The sequence below is a fragment of the Leucopleurus acutus genome (genome assembly GCF_964270905.1).
Source record: "Leucopleurus acutus genome assembly, chromosome: 3".
Lineage (NCBI taxonomy): Eukaryota > Metazoa > Chordata > Mammalia > Artiodactyla > Delphinidae > Leucopleurus > Leucopleurus acutus.
This window is the reverse complement of record NC_139145.1, coordinates 49503671-49520942: the sequence shown is the minus strand read 5'-3', so window position 1 is coordinate 49520942 and position 17272 is coordinate 49503671. Positions and strand designations below refer to the sequence as shown.

Sequence of the window (17272 nt, the reverse complement as noted above, 5' to 3'; positions counted from 1 at the left end):
TTCTGTGAGGAAGGAATGTGGGGAATTTACCACAGGGCGCTGGCCTTGCTTTGGGCAGTGCAGCGGCCTCTTCTATGAGAGGGAAGCAGCAGAGACAGATGGCTGGGGAGGTGGAGGCGGAGGAGGGTCCCGGCTGAATCTGTGGCCCCGGTGGGGCGGTTATGTAACCCACCCGGAGGCCCAGGGCAGATACCACGGTGCTTCTGAGCTCTAGGCATGTGCATTCCCATGTACATAGCTCCCTTGGAACTCTACCTGGACCACCCCAGTCACCCTTAGCCTCTGGGCAAGCCCAGTGGTGGACGTGTTCCTCTGTCAGAGGTGCCTTCCTCTCCAGCTGTCTTGACTGGAGGTGTGAGTGGAGGGGTGTAGAGGTTGGGGTGGGGACCACCTTGAGCCTTCCAGCCTCCACTGGCCTGTCCCATTGCTTGAAATACTTCCACATCTCCATCTTTCAAGACCTAGGGCATATGCCGCCTCCTCCAGGAAGACTTCCCAGATTTCTTCATCCTCGTTCATCTCTCTCTTAAGCTCTGTATTCTCCTGGCACTCAATGGAATATTCTGCCTCTTGGATCTAACACTGCCATTTGAGGTTTCATCTCCCTCTTCACCCAAAGTCTTGTTGCTACCTCCCTCCTTCCTCTCTCCCCTTCCTCGAGGAACCACCCTCTAGATCTCTGACCTAGAATCTCCATAACTCTGGGATCTAGACACATCGAGAATTTGTCTCCTGGGGTGAATGGTGGAGTGAAATGTGAAGGTAGATTTGGACTGTGGGAGTGCTCATCCTTCAGTCATTTGTTTAGTCAACACTTAGTGAACCCCTCCTGGGTGACGGCCTCTGCTGAGTCTGGGGAATTTAGAGAGAATGGGACCAACTCCAGCCCCAGGCTGCCCCAGGGCCAAGAGGAAGGGCTGTATCTTTGTCGAGGGCCTTGGGCTGGGTGCTGGGGACCCTGAGATAGACTAGGCTCAGCCCTGCTCCTGGCAGAGGCATAGTTCAGGGGAAATGCCCTCTCTCCCGCCCTGGCTCACCACCTTTACGTCTCCTGGATTCACTGTTTTCTCTGGAAGGGTTGGGTGTGGTAGTCCTTTCTGTACTCTCAAGGCTCCCAGGGCTGGGATGATGGAGGCTGATGCAGCAGGAGAGGGCTTGGGGGTCGCGGGGGAAGCCTGGCTTACCAGGGCTGGACTGGGGGAGGTGGGAGCCTGGGTCTGAACTCGGCTCCCTGTGAACCAGCCCTTTCCAGTTTGTTGTGCACCTGGAACTGAACCTGCCTCTCTCTGGGTCACCATTTCCAAGTCCCTGAAAATCTAACTGTAGATTAGTGTTTAGGCCAGTAGAGCAGGCAGGAGGAAGGTGGTGGCTCCCGGCCTTTGGGAGAGGAGGACCGCATAGCAGGGCCCTCGTCAGCCAGCAGTGAGCAGTGCCTGTGGCCTACGGGGATACCTGCTAGCCGACACCCATGCCGACCTGACTTAGCCCACCCACCCTGCCCTGCATGATCCCGAACCCCTGTCAGGGAGATACCAGGAGTTGGGCCAGTCCCAGCCTCCTTCCCCTTGGGCCTTGGCTCCTGACCTTCCTCAACCCGTTGTTTCCTTCAAGCCCTGCTCCTGCTGCGAGGCCCCTGGGCCCGGTCAAGTAGGGGAGGGGCACTGATCGAGGAGTCTGGATGGATTGATGAAAGCTTCCTGGAGGAAGTGGCAGTTGGGCTGGGCCTGGGACAGTAGGTGGGAAAGTGAGTGTGCTTTGTGGGCTGAGCTCTTCAGAAGGAGGGGCCCAGGTTTGGGATCAGTCAGACTCCCGGCTCCAGCTCTGCTCTGCCTGTCCCTTGCTGGCTGTAAGACCTGGGGTGAGTTGGCTAATTCTCTGGGTCTCGTTTTCCTCATCAATAAAACAGAGGTAAGGGGGCCTCTTTTATGAGTTGCTGTGAGGATTCAGTGAGAAAAAAAATATATGCTAAACCCTTAGCTTGGCAGCATCTGGAGCTCCTCATGTGTTGGCTGTTGTCATCCCCATTGACTCCATCCTTTCTGCAAGCCCCCGGGGAAGGTGTAGGGGACAAGGCGGAAGCAGTTGAGGGCCCTGTCCCCCGGCTCTTGCACTCTCTGGGGGAAGATAAGACCCAGACCCTGACTGCTGCAAAGCAAGATGTTGGGAGGAGGCAGCAGGGCCCATGTGATGGGTCCTGGGCTGGGTGCGGGGCCACCCTGGGTTCGAATCCCAACTCTGCCTCTGGCTAGCTGTACCACTTAAGTCACTTCACCTCTCTGAGCCCGTTTCTCCTCTAACATGGAGATGAGGGGACTGCTGACCTCCTGGCTGCTGTTAATGAAGCCAGGGCCTGGCACGGGGCATGTGGTGAGCACGCCCCGGTGAAAACTCTGACTAAAACAAATAATATGCCAAGTGATGAGGTTATTAAGCAGTGCAGATAAAACACTGATGATCTGGGGATTGAGCGTGCAGAAAGGATAGGAGACAGAGATGGGTTCCGGGTGGAGAGATGCGCGCAAACCCACAGCAGAGGCTGGAACTCGCAGGGCAGGCGTGGCACCACGAGCCGCTGGACTCCTCTGACGGTTGCTGAGGGCGCAGGGAGCAGGTGAGCGAGCTCTCGGGCAGACCCTGACGTCAGGGACCCTGAATGCCAGGACGAGGACTGGTTGCTTGATCCCCCATGTCCTGGAGAGGAGGAGAGAGGCCCGACACAGAGCGGAGCCAGGCAGGAGGAAGACGGATCTGGCAGCGTGGGGTGGGTAGATTGTCGGGGGAGAGACTGGGGGCGGAGGGACCATTTAAAAGGCTGTTGCGAAATCGGTTTTCCTGATAAAGAGCTAGGCTGAGTCATCTGTGGAGGAGAGAAGTCACATCCAGCTCCTCCGCGTTGCCGTCAACGTGGGATTTTCCTCTGTGTCAGCTAGTCGATTGGCTGCCTTTCGCGGAGGCTTTGAGAAGCAAGGCCGGCTCAGCATCCGGAGGGAAGCTGGGCTGCAGGGAGGACCCAGCCGGAGTGAGTAAAGCGAGCACCCAGAGGTGCCTCTGTGGTTTGGGGTGTGTGACTTAGGGCATACAGCATCCTCCTGTGGTCTCAGTTCCCCCTGGGCATTAAGGGAGAGGCGTGCCATGACTTCTGCCGGCCAGTGGGTGGCCAGGCTGGAGCTAGGTCTGGGGCTCCTCACTTCCATTCCTATGCATCTCCCGTGTCTGGCAGTCCTTCCCACCTTGGTATGAATTATTCTCTGCAAGGAGGCCTGGCAGTCTGCTGGGACTCAGGCAGGTTGCACTCACCAGGACTTTGGCATGGATGGAGAACTCCCCAGGGAAAGGAGGCTGTGTCATTTCCTCCTTTCAGGAGGGAGGATGCGGGGCAGGGGCTGGCAAGGTAGTCAGGCCATTACTCAGGTCCAGTTCATCTTCCTGCCCCCGGCTGAGGCCGAGGTTGTGCAGCAGCCAGCCATTGGTTCCTTCCTGACCCCACCAGGGGGGCAGTTATCCCAGCCTGTTTACCTGTCCCGTTGCCAAGACTCCCAGGCAGCCACAATGGGCCGTCTCCAGCCAGTCTCTCTTCCTACCTCTGGCTCCCTGTCCCACTCCACCCTGCCCGGGCCCTGGGCACTCCCATTGACGGCAGCCGTGTGAAGAAGAATTTCCTTGCATTCTCTCCCTGTCCTGACCTTCTGCTCTGGCCTCCGTTCCCCTGCCCTGCCTCCCTCCTCTGGATCCTCTGTCCAAAAGGCCTGATGGCCGGCAGAACAGGCAGTTGCCTACAGAAGTAATGGGGTGGGAGAAAGGGCTTATATACCCTGCCTGAGCACCACTTGAACTCAGGTCTCCTGACTCCCCACACCGTGCTCTTTCTACTCCACTAGTTTTTTATGTCCTAGCAGTCATCTCTACCTTAGTCACAATGCGTTTATCAGCTCTTCTCCCGAGAGGAAGAAGGACGACAAAGCATGAGCTGCTCTGGGCAGCTGAATATGAAGAGGCGAGGGCACTGCCGCGGGCACTGATCACGAGATGTGGAAACAGAGGGCTCTTCAGACCAGCATCCAGGAGCACCAGAGTCTCTGTGGGTGCCCCTCCCACCGGAGTGAGGATCCGGAAGGCAGGGTGGTTAAGAAATGAGATTCAGCAAAGCCAGATTTTGAGTTTTGAATCCCACCTCTGCTGCTTAAAAGTCATATGACCCCGGGCAGGTCTTTCTGAGCTCTGGTTTCATCTGCAAACTGGGAAGAGCGCTAGTACCTATCTCTTAGGGTCATCGGGAGGATCGAACAAGACGATGGGTCTACAGTGCGTGGCACAGCACTTTATACCGGGCAGTAGTGAGGGCTCGCTAATTATAGCACCCACTGCGATCTTCATTCGAAGGGCTGTACTCAGGGCTTCCTGTCCCCCTTCCCCACTTAGGGATTTAACCCTGTTGGACCCAGGTCTCCTGACGCTGGGCAGCTCCTCCTTGAGTCTGCCCTCACCCCTCCGTCTCTGGAAGGCCGGTCTTCAGAGCTCCTCACCCATTGTCCAGGGTGGGGCTTTCAAGGACCAGCCCTGAAGAGGCTGAGGGAAGAGGGGGTGTTAGGACTTGTACAGGTGTAGACTGCAGCCAAGCAGATTGGGGGCTCAGCAAGGGGCCTCTCCCCTGTGGCCCTTGGCCACCTCTTGCCTCTCTGACACCAGGGACCACAATCTTGGACCCACCTGACTGGGGCATCACTAGAGGTGGCAGTTCCCTAGTCTGGGGAACTTTGAATGGAGCTGCCACCCCCAGTACCCTGCAGTGGGGGACTCTGGGATGCCCGTAGTTGGCCCAGCCCCCCTTCTCCCAGCTTTGTTTGTGCAGGGTGGCAAAAGTCATCTGGATTGCTGGCTGGGTCTGGTCCAAGCCTCCTGCCAAATTCCTTTTCCGTGGAGTCATTGCAGGCTGGGATGGGGGGCACGGGAGCTCCCTCGGAGGCAGGGCTGTCTCACCCCCTGGCGTTTTCTGATGGGTTCCTCTTGTCCCAGAACAACAGCGTGGGGAACGTTCCCAGCCTGGCTGGGGGTCAGCAGACCAGGTCTTGGCCCATGGCCTCCTCTGCAACCCCTTCCCTCTCTAAAGCCTCCCAGGCCAGCTTATCCCTGAGGGCCCTTCACTCTCTGACACTGGAGCATTTTCTAGCCCCATGGCCCTTAGAACCAACCTTGGGATAGGACTGAAGCAGAGAGGTGAAGAGAAAAAAGAGAAAAGTGCAGGGATTTGGGAGGTCTGAATTACACAAACACTGAAGCCCCTTCTAGGAGCCTGGCACTGTGGGAACCCGCTAGCCGGGTACACAGTAAGAGCCCAATCTATGTGAGCTACGATGGCTGCAGTTGTGTCATAAGAGCCACTGGTGGGACCAGGGATGTTTATCCTGACCGTGCCCCGTGGGGATGTGATTTGTGCCTGAGTCTCTGCAGGGCTGTCAGGTTGCAAAGAGAAAGCTCTTTATCTGTGTGGCGATGAGGGGCAGAGTCATGTCAAGAGGTGGGAGTTAATATGAGGAGTGACTTTATAGCTAAAGAAAGAATGTTAATTAGCAGAAGGTACATCTTCAGGGTAGTGAGCTCCCTGTCAGTTGAGGGTATAAACAGAGGCTTGTACACGCAGGGACATGGCTTTAGGGACGCAGGAATTGTGTGGGGGATTGGACCCGGTGACAGCCATCTCTGAGATTCTGAGGTTCTGTGATTTGGGGCAATGATCCCTGCCTCCCAATAACTCTAGAATCCCCTGCTCTGTGACCTTAAGACAGTCACCCCTCTCAGGACCATGATCTGTAGGGTGAATCTCCTTTGCTAGAAGAAGCGCTGACCCCTTCCAGGGTGTCACGTGGGGTCAGCGTCAACTCCATCCCAGAGTAGCATGAGCCCTCGGTCCTCTCTACTTGGGCTGAATGACAGTAACCCCCGTGGCATCCGCGATCTCAGTGTAGCCTCCTAACCCTAATGTCAGTGCTTTTATTTTTATTTTTATTATTATTATTTTTTTGCGGTACGCGGGCCTCTCACTGTTGTGGCCTCTCCCGTTGCGGAGCACAGGCTCCGGACGCGCAGGCCCAGCGGCCATGGCTCACGGGCCCAGCCGCTCTGCGGCATGTGGGATCTTCCCAGACCAGGGCACGAACCCGTGTCCCCCGCATCGGCAGGCGGACTCTCAATCACTGCGCCACCAGGGAAGCCCCTGTCAGTGCTTTTAGTACCTTCTTCTCAGCTAAGGAAACTGGCTCCGAGAGGTGTAGTAACTTGCCAAGGTCACACAGCTAGCAAATAGCAGAGCCTGGATTTGGGCCGGGAGGCTTGGTTTCTAAGCAGACCAGAGGAGATGGACATCACATGAGCTGAGCAACTCCTCCTGTGTTGCTGGCTTGTCCCCTACTTAAGTTCCCCACAGGGGAGCAGCCTGGCCCAACCCCCAAAGCCTTCATCATGGGGTGATCCAGGCAGGAGAGGAGCCCTACCAGGAGGAAGCAGGCGTCAGGGGCGCATGGGGCAGGCTGTGTGCTGTCACTGTTCTGGACCTGTGGCCACAGGTGTGTGTGGTGGGGAGCCAGGTCGTGATGGGAGGAGGGAAGAAGGAGCTTGGGGCCAGACAGCCTGTGGCTGCTCGGCCTGGTCCCAGCGAAGCAGCTGTCGGCAGCCACTCTGTCCTGTGTGGGCCTCCCCGCTGACCCTAGTGTGAGCTCTACGCTGCACCACTCTCCGAACCTTGGTTTCTTCATCTATAAAATGGGGGTGGTAGTGAAACAGCTCCTCTATAGGGGCCCTCCCAGCTCTGAGAGTCCATGAATTCTGAGCCTCGCTGGCAAGATGCCTAGAAAAACTGTCCCTGGAGACCCACTCAGCATGTCATGGCCAGTGCTAATGAGGGCAAGATAGGAGGAAGGGCAGGGTCAGATTCCTCTAGAACTAATTAGCTTCCCTCGATGGGGGTGGGGTGACAAAGGGAGGAATTTTCCCAGCCACCCACTGAGCTGCTAGCCCGGCCACAGGCTGTCCCATCCATCTGTCCGTAAGTTCATTTGTTCATGCGTCCATTTCTTCATTCCTTATTCAATAAGCACAAATTAACCACTGACTCTGTGCCAGCCGGGCACTGGTGATATAGAAAGAAATGGTTGCCTGTAATGAACTTACAGATTAATAGGGCCTGACCCCCAGCCTGATCCCTGACCTCAGGCCCCAGACTCCGGTCCTAGCCTGCACCCCGACTCCCACCGACTCTGTCCCCTATATGTCCCAAAGGGACCTTTGGGACAAGCAGGCAGCTTGAGCATGCACTGTGGACCCAGAGAGAAATGGTTCTGATCTGACTCCAGCCTTGCCACCCTTTGCTGTGTGATCTTGGGTGAGTTACTTACAAGTCTCTAGACCTCATTTTCCACTTCTGTAAAATAGGGAGCAAGTAATGCTTGTGTCCTAGTGTTCTTGTGAGGATAAAATGAGGTAATGCAATGTTCTAGTAGAGTCACTGCTGAAATTAGCCCAATTTATTACTTTTATAACATTAAAGTGTGAGAATTTTTCAATGATTGTTTAAATGAAAATGGTAAGAAATTCTGCAAGGACTTGGAAGAAACTATTAACAGTTGTTACCTGATTTGTGGTAGAGGTAGAGAGACATTTTTTACTGTATACTTTTTTATGTTTTTAAGTTAAAAAAAAATTTTAGTCCATGTAAATGTATTACCTATTCTAAAAAGAGGAAGTGTTAGTGTTAAGAAATGACTATACTATGAGTTTGAAAGTGTAAAGGGCCCTAAGATATGCACTTAGGCATATGAATATCCTGCAGGTTCATTCATGCCCTCAGTAATGCTTCCTGAGTGCCCACTTTTTGCCAGGCACTATTCTAGGGGCTAGGGTTAGAGGGATGAACAAGTCAAGCAAGTTCAGTTCCCCCTTAGAGCTTGCGTTCTAGGTGCGGGAGACAGATAATAGACAAGGAAACGTGTAAAGAAGATAATACTGAATTGTGTTGGATGCTATGAAGAAAACAAAACAAAGAGATGGGTTGGGGGGGGGTGCTGATTATAGAGGAAGGCCCCTCCAGAGAGGTGACATTCACGTGAGTCCTGAGCGATGAGGAACCAACATGGAATGCCACTTGGGAAAAGATCATTCCAAGCAGAGAGAACAGCAAGTGCAAAGGCCCTGGGGCAGGAACACACTTGGCGTTTTCAAGGAACAGAAAGCCAGCCAGGAAGAGCCCAGTGGGAGAGAAAGGTGGCACAAGATGAGTCCGAGATGGAGTGGAGCCTTGACTGCTAGGGTGAGGTGTTCTTGCTGAGTTTGGTAAATGCCATGTCAACAACCTTCAGCGGGAATCCAAACAAGGGGGCAGTTAATACTAAAAGGGTAATCAGGGGAGGTTTTACATGGCTATTTGAGTTGGGCCATGATGGTTGGGTCAGGGATCTTTATGAGGAGATTCTAGGACACGGTGAGTAAAGATCAAATTCCGGAGGAAAAGGCCATCTGTAGTGGGGCATGGGTGACCATCTGTCTGTCTGTGTGTGTACCCCTGTGGCTCTGCAATCCCATTTGCTGACTCGGCCTCTGTCCCTCCTGCAGCGCTGGGCCGGAGCACTAGCCTCACCGAGAAGGATCTAAAAGAGGCCAAGGCGAGGAGCCAGCAGATCGCAGCCCAGCTGACCACCCCTCCCAGCTCCAACTCCCGCGGCGTCCAGCTCTTCAACAGGCGCCGGCAGAGGGTGAACGAGTTCACCTTGGAGAGCCACGGCCAGAGGGGACAGAAGCCCGGCCAGGAGTCCCTCAGGGTGCCCCCCGCCAGCCCCGCAGGCCATGCCCCAGGGCTCAGCCTGAGTCCCACCTCCCTCCCTGAACCAGGCCCTCCGAGAAACCCCGCCTGCCAGAGCGCTGACACAGGGGTCCCTGGTCACAGCATGGAGGGCTCCTCAGAGGAAGCCAACTTGCTGCGGCACCTGGAGAAGGTGGCCAGTGAGGAAGAGGAGGTACCACTGGTGGTTTATTTAAAGGAGAACGCGGCCCTGCTGACGGCCAATGGGCTCCACCTGTCCCAGAACCGAGAAGCCCAGCAGACACCCCCAACTCCACCTCCGGCGGAGGTCCACAGCCCAGCCACAGATGCCAGCCAAAACCCTCCCTCACCCGGCGCCACGCTCATCACGCCAGCTTCCAACAGCAACCACAACCTGCCAGCCACAGATGTCGATCAGAACCCACCGGCAACTGTCACCCCGCAGAGCCTGCCACTGTCCAGCGTCCAACAGAATTCCTCACAGGCACAGCTCCCGCCGAAGGGTGCGGTGCCAGATTTCAAACCCAGCACCCCGTGTGCTGGTGGGCAACCCCAGGAGCCAGCCGCGGAGGTGAGATCCAGCACCCTACTAATTGACAAGGTATCGGCTCCACCTACCACCACCAGCACCTTCTCCAGAGAAGTGACTCCCATCTCCAGCTCCAGGTCCCCAGCCCCAGATTTCATGTCCAGCTCCCTGCTCATCGATATCCAGCTTGGTGCCCCAGTGGCATCCACAGAACAAGAGATGTCCGGGCGGGCAGCTGCCACCACGCCCACCAAACTGTACAGCGAGGTCCACCTCACGCTGGCCAAGCCCCCATCTGTGGTCAACAGGACGGCCAGGCCCTTTGGGATTCAGGCACCGGGCGGCACGAGCCAGATGGAACGAAGCCCCATGGTAGAGAGACGACATCTTGGAGAGAAGGGTCCCGCTCCCCGGCCCCCCAGCGTGGCAGACAGGAGCCCTCGGCCACAGAGACACATCATGTCCCATAGCCCCATGCTGGAGAGGAGGCCCGTGGCACAGCGAAGCCCCGCCTTGGAGAGACGCCCCTTGGGGAACTTCACCCCGCCCCCAACCTATGCCGAGACCTTGTCCACAGCCCCCCTGACTTCCCGGGTTAGGTCTCCCCCCTCTTACTCTGCCCTGTACCCCAGCTCCGACCCCAAGCCTTCTCATCTAAAGGGCCAGGCAGTTCCTGCCAGCAAGACGGGCATTTTGGAGGAGTCGATGGCCCGCAGGGGCAGCCGGAAATCCATGTTCACCTTCGTGGAGAAGCCCAAGGTGACCCCGAATCCGGACCTGCTGGATCTGGTACAGACAGCGGACGAGAAGCGGAGGCAGAGGGACCAGGGGGAGATGGGCGTGGAGGAGGAGCCCTTCGCGCTGGGGGCCGAGGCCTCCAACTTCCAGCAGGAGCCCGCACCCCGGGACAGGGCCAGCCCCGCAGGTGCCGAGGAGATTGTCCCCGAGTGGGCCTCATGCCTCAAGTCACCGCGTATCCAGGCCAAGCCCAAGCCCAAACCCAACCAGAACCTCTCCGAGGCCTCTGGGAAGGGGGCCGAGCTCTACGCCCGCCGCCAGTCCCGCATGGAGAAGTACGTCATCGAGTCTTCGGGCCACGCGGAACGGGCCCGCTGCCCTTCACCCACCATGTCCCTGCCTTCGTGCTGGAAGTACCCCACCCACGCGCCCGGCGGCTTCCGAGTGGCGTCCCGAAGCCCCGCTCGAACCCCGCCTGCCTCCCTCTATCACGGCTACCTGCCTGAGAATGGGGTCCTGCGCCCAGAGCCCTCCAGGCAGCCGCCCTGCCAGCTGCGGCCCTCGCTCTTTGTCCTCTCACCCATCAAGGAACCTGCCAAGTCCTCGCCCACAGCCGCCTCGCCTGCCAAGCCGAGCTCCCTGGACCTGGCGCCCAGCCTGCCCAAGGCGGCCCTCCCACCGTCGCCTGCCCTGCCTCGGCCCTCCCGCTCCTCCCCCGGCCAGGATGGCCTCCAGCCCACTGCCGTGAGCCCTACCTACAGCAGTGATGTCTCGCCCGTGTCTCCCTCCAGGGCGTGGTCTCCCCGAGCCAAGCAAGCCCCCAGGCCCTCCTTCTCCACCCGGAATGCCGGGATCGAGGCTCAGGTGTGGAAGCCTTCTTTCTGCTTCAAGTAATGGACCCCACAGGGATCCCGCTGCCTGTCAGAGCCCGCTCTCCGAGGGCTGGATGGAGAGCAGGAAGTGGCACAGGGCTGAGTCAGGAGTATGGGGACTCAGGTCTCAAGGGCTGATGCTGCCACCAGCTAGCTTTGTGACATCGGGCAAGTCACCTCCCCTCTCTGAGCTGCAGCCGCCCCTTCCCTACCACAGAGTGGTTCGACTCCATGTCTGAGGGATCTGAAGTCTGCCACTGCAGGGGGAGGAGGGTCACGGAGAGAGAACTCCCTTGGCAGGCCCTAACGAGGCTGGGGGGCTTCACCTGGCCTTGGTGAGCTGTAGGGATGCCAGCGTCTTGCTGAGGGGCTTCTGCAGCATACAGAGCCTGCCCTGGCCTGTGGGACCAGCCAGCCAAGGGTCTGCCTCCTCAGCCACCCCGGTGGGGCCGTCCTCACCGTGGCCCCAGCTCTGGCAACTCTCTGCCTCTTGCTGGATTCTCACCTCCACAGGTCTGTCTCTTCCACCCACCTCTGCCTTCCGGACACTGTTTCCTCTCCGCTGCTTCAGAGACCTCTGCCTCGGCCTCCACATTTTCTCTTCTCTCGGGTTCTGCTGGATGAGGACTCAGCCCACCACTGCTGTCTGACACTCTTCTTCCTGGCCCTCTGCTCAGCTGCCTTCATGCCCGCTCCAAACATCTAGCTCCGCTTTCGAGACAGCTAACGCAGTTCATCCCAGACCTCAGTCCTGGTTCGACCTAGCTTGCCCTCACCGTTCTGGGATGTGGGAGGTCCCAGGGGACCCCTGAGAGACAGAGAGCCCTGTAGGAGGCTGCGCAGAGGTTGGTGTGCAGCTAGGAGAGAGGCCCCTAGCAGTGTATCCGTCAGCTGTTTTGCCTTCAACCTCAGCCAAGATCTGCACGACTGAAAGCAGCCGTCTACGTGCAGTGGAAGGGGCCGCAAGGAGAGAGGCATCTCAGCCTGCCGTTTGCTGTGCGACTTTGGCCAAGTCACTTTCCCTTTTTGTGCCTCAGTTTTCTCATTTATACGAGGAGGGCCCTCCTAGCTGGACAATCTGTGAGGAATGAGAGGACAGGCTGGTGCTTTGGGAGAAAGGCCCTGTAAGTGATAAGACAGTCCCCTGGGAAGAGAGGGGAAGGAAATGGGACAGTTGCCATAGGACAGATGGTGAGTAGATGTAAGGGTGTCCTTGGGAGGGTGTGGCTGGAATGAGCTGCAGCAGGAGGCCAGGAGATCAGAAATTTAGGCTGGGACTGCTCAGGCTCAGGATCGCCTGGAGACAGTGGGAACACGGCAAGGGCTGGGGCAGGAGCACAGCAGCTCAAGGAAGGGACAAAGGAGACCTTAAGGTTTAGAAGAAAAGGCTGGGACTTAGGAGGTCTGGATTCTCAAAGATGGACTCCGTGTGCAGCTTTGGGTCTCAGTTTCCCCATCATACTGTGAGGGTTTTGAGTCAGGTAGTCTGAGATCCTCACCACCTCTGACACCTTTGATGTGCTGCAGCCCCCCAAAACCACACTTTGTGGGGGTTAGAGAACATAGACGCAAGAGGCAGAATTCAGATGGAAGCTTCCCAAGACCGGGGGCGAGCACCACCCACTTTCTCTTTCCCAGCCCTATTTCTGGGCTCCCCAGAGGGGCGAGGGGTGGTGGAGGCGGTGCCCATGCCGGGCTGAGCCTGCAGTTTTCGTGAGCTCTCGGCTCATCTCCATGGCAACAGGGGGTGCCTTCCCAGTGAGTTCATTCTGCCCAGAACGTGGGGGCATGCATGGGAGAGTCGCGAGGGAGCTCGGCTCCTTCACGCCAAACCCCTCCCAGGGCAGAGTGAAGCCCATGTTCCGGACCCCTGCTCCCTTCTACCCCTGAGGGCCAGCAATGGAAGAGCCCACCCTCCATCCTGCAGCTCCTGTGATTGGGCTGGCTGAGCTCTTCCCTCAACTTTGTTTTCTCTCCTGTTCTCAATACACTCTGCCTCAAATCTGTCTTGCTTCTTTCTTTCTTCCACACTCACTGGCTGGTGGTCAGGGCCCTCTCCCTCCTCCCCAGTTCTGGCCTGAGAAGTGGGGTGGGACTGCTTAGTTACGGCGTGTGAGCCTGTGGCGTGTGTCCACGTGCTGCCTGCATCTGCTGAGTGTCTGAATCTGCCATGGGTACAGATGTGTGCTGGCTTGAAAGTGAGGGCTGCCCTCTCTTCCCTGGGTCAGCACTGAGGGAACCAGAATCCTGTGGAAATCATGTTCTGTTTTCTCCTTCCTTAAGAGTTTGGCCAAAAAGCCTGAAGGGCACGGGGGAAAACCCATGCCCCTTATGGTCCAGGTTTGTTCGAATTCTTTAAAAGTGGTATTTAAGTGCCTTTAGCCAGAGCATATATACTTTCTGGTTCCCTCAGCAGCCGCCCCCCCCCACCTCCCCATCGCCCCCATTATCTAAATCCGGCCACTTTCCACAGTCATCACCGCCGGGCTCTTGCATAAAATGAGTTTCTGCCCTCGTGGAGAGGAGCGTACGGCCATCAAGAGCCAGAAAAATGGGTGCTGGGCCCAGATCTGCATCTGACTCCTTGTGTGACCTTAGACAACCCGTGGGCCTCAGTCTCCCGTTCCATGCAACAAGAGGATTACAGAAGCTGTCTGGGAGCTAGCTCTCTTTGATCTCTGATAGTTCCTGTCTGACTCTGCTCTACTCGCACCTTCAGCCCACACATGTGTCCTGCTTTGGGTCTGGTGCTGGGTTAAGTGGGTGCTCCTCTCTGAATTTTCACCCATGTGCATTTCCAAGGAGTTCTGGTGTATATGGTACATTGAGAACTTTTTCAGAAAGTGAATAATTCTGATTCCCTGCAGCCTGTTTGTATTATTCACTGCTCCCCCGCCCCCCAACACACACACACACACACACACACACACACACACACACACACACACACACACACACACACACACAGTCAGTACCCAGACATGGCAGTTTCGATGAGGTCAGGCCCTGGCCCACCTCCAAAGGGTGAGGAGCTGCTTACCACTGCCCCCAACATTCCAACCCAGGCATTCTGAGAAGTAAATTCTGTTACTCCTTCCACTTGCTGGCCCTAGCCTTCCCCTTGTGGCCACAAAGGCAGACCATCCTTGGAGATTTCAGACAGTTATCATAGCTTCTCTTGCCCCAGCCTGCTTTGCGCCTGGCTGAAAGCCCTTGTTGCTCTGCCTCAGTGCTTGTTGATGGACTTGGAGCATGAACCCTTGGCCCTGCTCCCCCCAGCCAGGCTCACTGAAAGATTCCTGAGATGGCTCACAGACAGCAGCTCCCAGTGTCTCTGGCTCACATATACACAACTCTGACCCTGGGAGTAAAAGGGGTGGAGCCCATGCTGAGCTTTAACTTTCCTGCTTGATGATTGGGGCCTTGGATGTCCCCGGGAGGTTCCTAACATTTCCAATCCCATGAAAAATCTGTTCACCCATGAAAACGTATCTGCTATACGTTCCTCTATAGGTTAAAGGGCTCCATTTCTGAGTCTGGGCTCATCTGGTAGCTGCTGCATTGTTTGGAGAATACATGTACTTTATTGCTTCCTTTTGATTGGGAGAAATTAGATTCTGATTGGATGAGAAGCTGACTGGCTTGGCTGCGGCTGGTTACTGATTGGATGAGAGAATGGATCTTATGAGAGGTTCTAGATTTTGATTGGGTAGGAGGCACTGAATGGACTGGCTAGTTCTGGACTCTGAGGGATGACTGCTGGTGAATTTGGATTGAAGACTGAGTGGACTGGCTTGTTGCTGGAATCTGATTGGCTGAACAGCTGGATGGTTTAGCAGATACATGCTGGGCCTGGATCCCCAAGCCCTGTACTTTCAAACCAGTTCAAACTGCTTAAGCCTGCCTCCCACCTTTAAGCAACAGATAGTCACACACATTTCCTGGTGGGGCAGAACACACCAGATAGTTATTTACATGTCTGAACTTCATTTTCATCACTGTAAAATGGGTGTGATAATACCAGCTACTTCACCAGGCTGTTGTGAGGATATGATGAGAGAGTAAGGATGAGACCGAACTTTGTAGACTGGAAAGTTCCTAAGGAGGTAGGAAGCAGGTATGATAGTGTATAGCAGAGCAGTGTATAGCAGAGCAGTGTATAACTTCACAGAGGTTCACCAACTTGGCCTCAGGGAACCCACACTCCCCACCCCATGCTGGCAAGAAGTCCAGTGAGGGGAGTGTGCTGCCTAGGGAGGAACGACCCAACTTCCTTTTATGTTTCCATCTGTCAGTGGGAACCTCCTCCCTGTTCAAGGTGTCCAAGGAACAATTAGGAGGTGACCATGGCAACATGGCAGGGGGATTGAGACAGAGAGGGCCTTTCCCTAAGTCCAACTTTAGTAATAATGATCAATATTTTTGCTTGTAATTTTTTGAATAGATATTATATCCATATGGTTCAAAACCTTAAACTTATATAAAAAGTATATAATACATTAGAAGCCTTATTCCCACTCCTGTGGCTGTGTCCCCTGCCCTGTTCACCCCATTTCCTAACACAGAGGCACTCTGGTTAGTTTCATGTGTACCATTCTAGTATGTCTTTAAGGTAACTAACATCTATTGCACACCTACTCTCTTCTAGGGAAACTTCTCATACTGTGATAGTCTTTGACGTAAGTTATCTCATTTACTCCTCACAACAATCCTATAGGATACATGCTGATATTATACTCCCATTTCACAGAGGAGGAAACTGCAGCCCAGGGGCTTCGAGTTGCTTCTTTTGCTGAAGCAACTTGCCCAAGTTCATTCAGTAAACAAAGGGGTCTGTCTCCAAAGTGAGCGTTCTTAAACCGCCAGTCATCTGCCTCCCTGCTAAGCGCAGGGGCAGGCAGCGTGGGCTTGTTCAAGCACCTGAAAGATGAAAGTTGGGGCACCTGCGTTTTTCTGCAGGCACTACCTGACTTTGGTCGCTGGCTTCCCGACTCTGTACAATGGACACAGCCAACTCGGTCCCTTCTGAAACCCCGGTATAGAGGAGCCCAGCACTAACGCCTGCCCCCACCCTCTCTGTTCTCTCCCCAGGACCGCCGAGAGAGCCTGCCCACCTCCCCGCCCTGGACGCCGGGCGCGTCCCGGCCCCCCAGCAGCCTGGACGGCTGGGTGAGCCCGGGGCCGTGGGAGCCGGGCCGCGGGAGCAGCTTGAGCAGCCCCCCGCCGCTGCCGCCGCCGCCGCCGCCGCCACCGCCGCCGCCGCCCATGTGCCCCTCGTGGAGCGAGCGCTCCGTATCCCCTCTGCGACATGAGACCGAGGCGCGGCCCCCCAGCCGCCAGCTGCAGGCGCTCCTGGCGCGAAACATCATCAACGCGGCCCGGCGCAAGAGCGCCTCCCCGCGGCCGGCGGGCGCTGAGAGCCTTCGGCCCTTCTCCCCGCCGAGAGCGCTGCCACCGCCGCCACCGCCGCCGCGCATGCGCTCGCCCCTGCCGTCCCGACCCGGCCAGGCCGCGGACCCCGGGACAACGTTCGCTCCCATCCCCCGGAGCCCACTGCCCGCCGGGCCCTCGCCCTGCGCTAGTCCCCGGAGCCCGCTGCCCGCGCGACCCAGGCCCTTCCCCTACCGCCGCTCGCCCACGGACTCCGATGTGTCCCTCGACTCCGAGGACTCTGGGGCTAAGTCGCCCGGCATCCTCGGCTACAACATCTGTCCCCGCGGATGGAACGGCAGCCTGAGGCTCAAGCGTGGCAACCTACCCACGGAGGCCTCCTGCACCACCTAAAGGCTTCCCCGCCCACACCCCATCCCTGCCCCGGAAGAGCCGAGCGAGAAGTGTCGTGGGGCTTGGGAGCTCCCAGCACCATGTCCCCAGGGGTCTGGCCTCTTTGATAGCCCCAGAGATAAGGGGTCAGGGGAGGAGAGCTCTGGGCTTGGGGGTGGGGTGGTGATCCAAGCTTGGGTTCTAGCCCTTGCTCTGTCATTCAGTCATTGTGGGAAAGACCCTTCTTCTGCTCCTCAGCTTTCCCATCTGTTTAATAGAGCTTTGGCCAAGGCAATCTCCAAACTTCTAAATTACCCCTTCTATCAGTACACACACACTAGTGCCTTGGAAGAGGCAGGGTGTTTTATGTATGGACCCCTAGACTTGCTGAATTGCAGGGTTCCATACTCCGCCCCCGCCCCCCTTCCTGGCTCTGGTCTCTGGAGTCTGGTAAATGAGGGGTGTGTTCAGAGGATCCTACGCCTGGGTTCCTTGTCCAGGCCCTGGCTTGACCATCTGCCTCCCTGGCACCAAGTCCCAGGCAGGAGCAGCTGTTTTCCA

The 17272-nt window shown here is 56.6% G+C and overlaps 1 protein-coding gene across 1 annotated transcript in view; it reads left to right on the top strand.

Annotated features, from left to right (window-relative positions):
• SYNPO (synaptopodin) overlaps window positions 1–16870 on the top strand; it is a gene marked incomplete at its 5' end in the record, with an annotated part of 34643 nt that extends 17773 nt beyond the window's left edge. Inside the window, 2 exons of the mRNA XM_082835340.1 lie at window positions 8602–10940; window positions 16040–16870. Of these exons, the coding sequence (XP_082691466.1) occupies window positions 8602–10940; window positions 16040–16732 (3032 nt within the window). The 3' untranslated portion in view covers window positions 16733–16870. The remainder of the gene's footprint in view (window positions 1–8601; window positions 10941–16039) is intronic.
• Window positions 16871–17272: the final 402 nt, after the last annotated feature.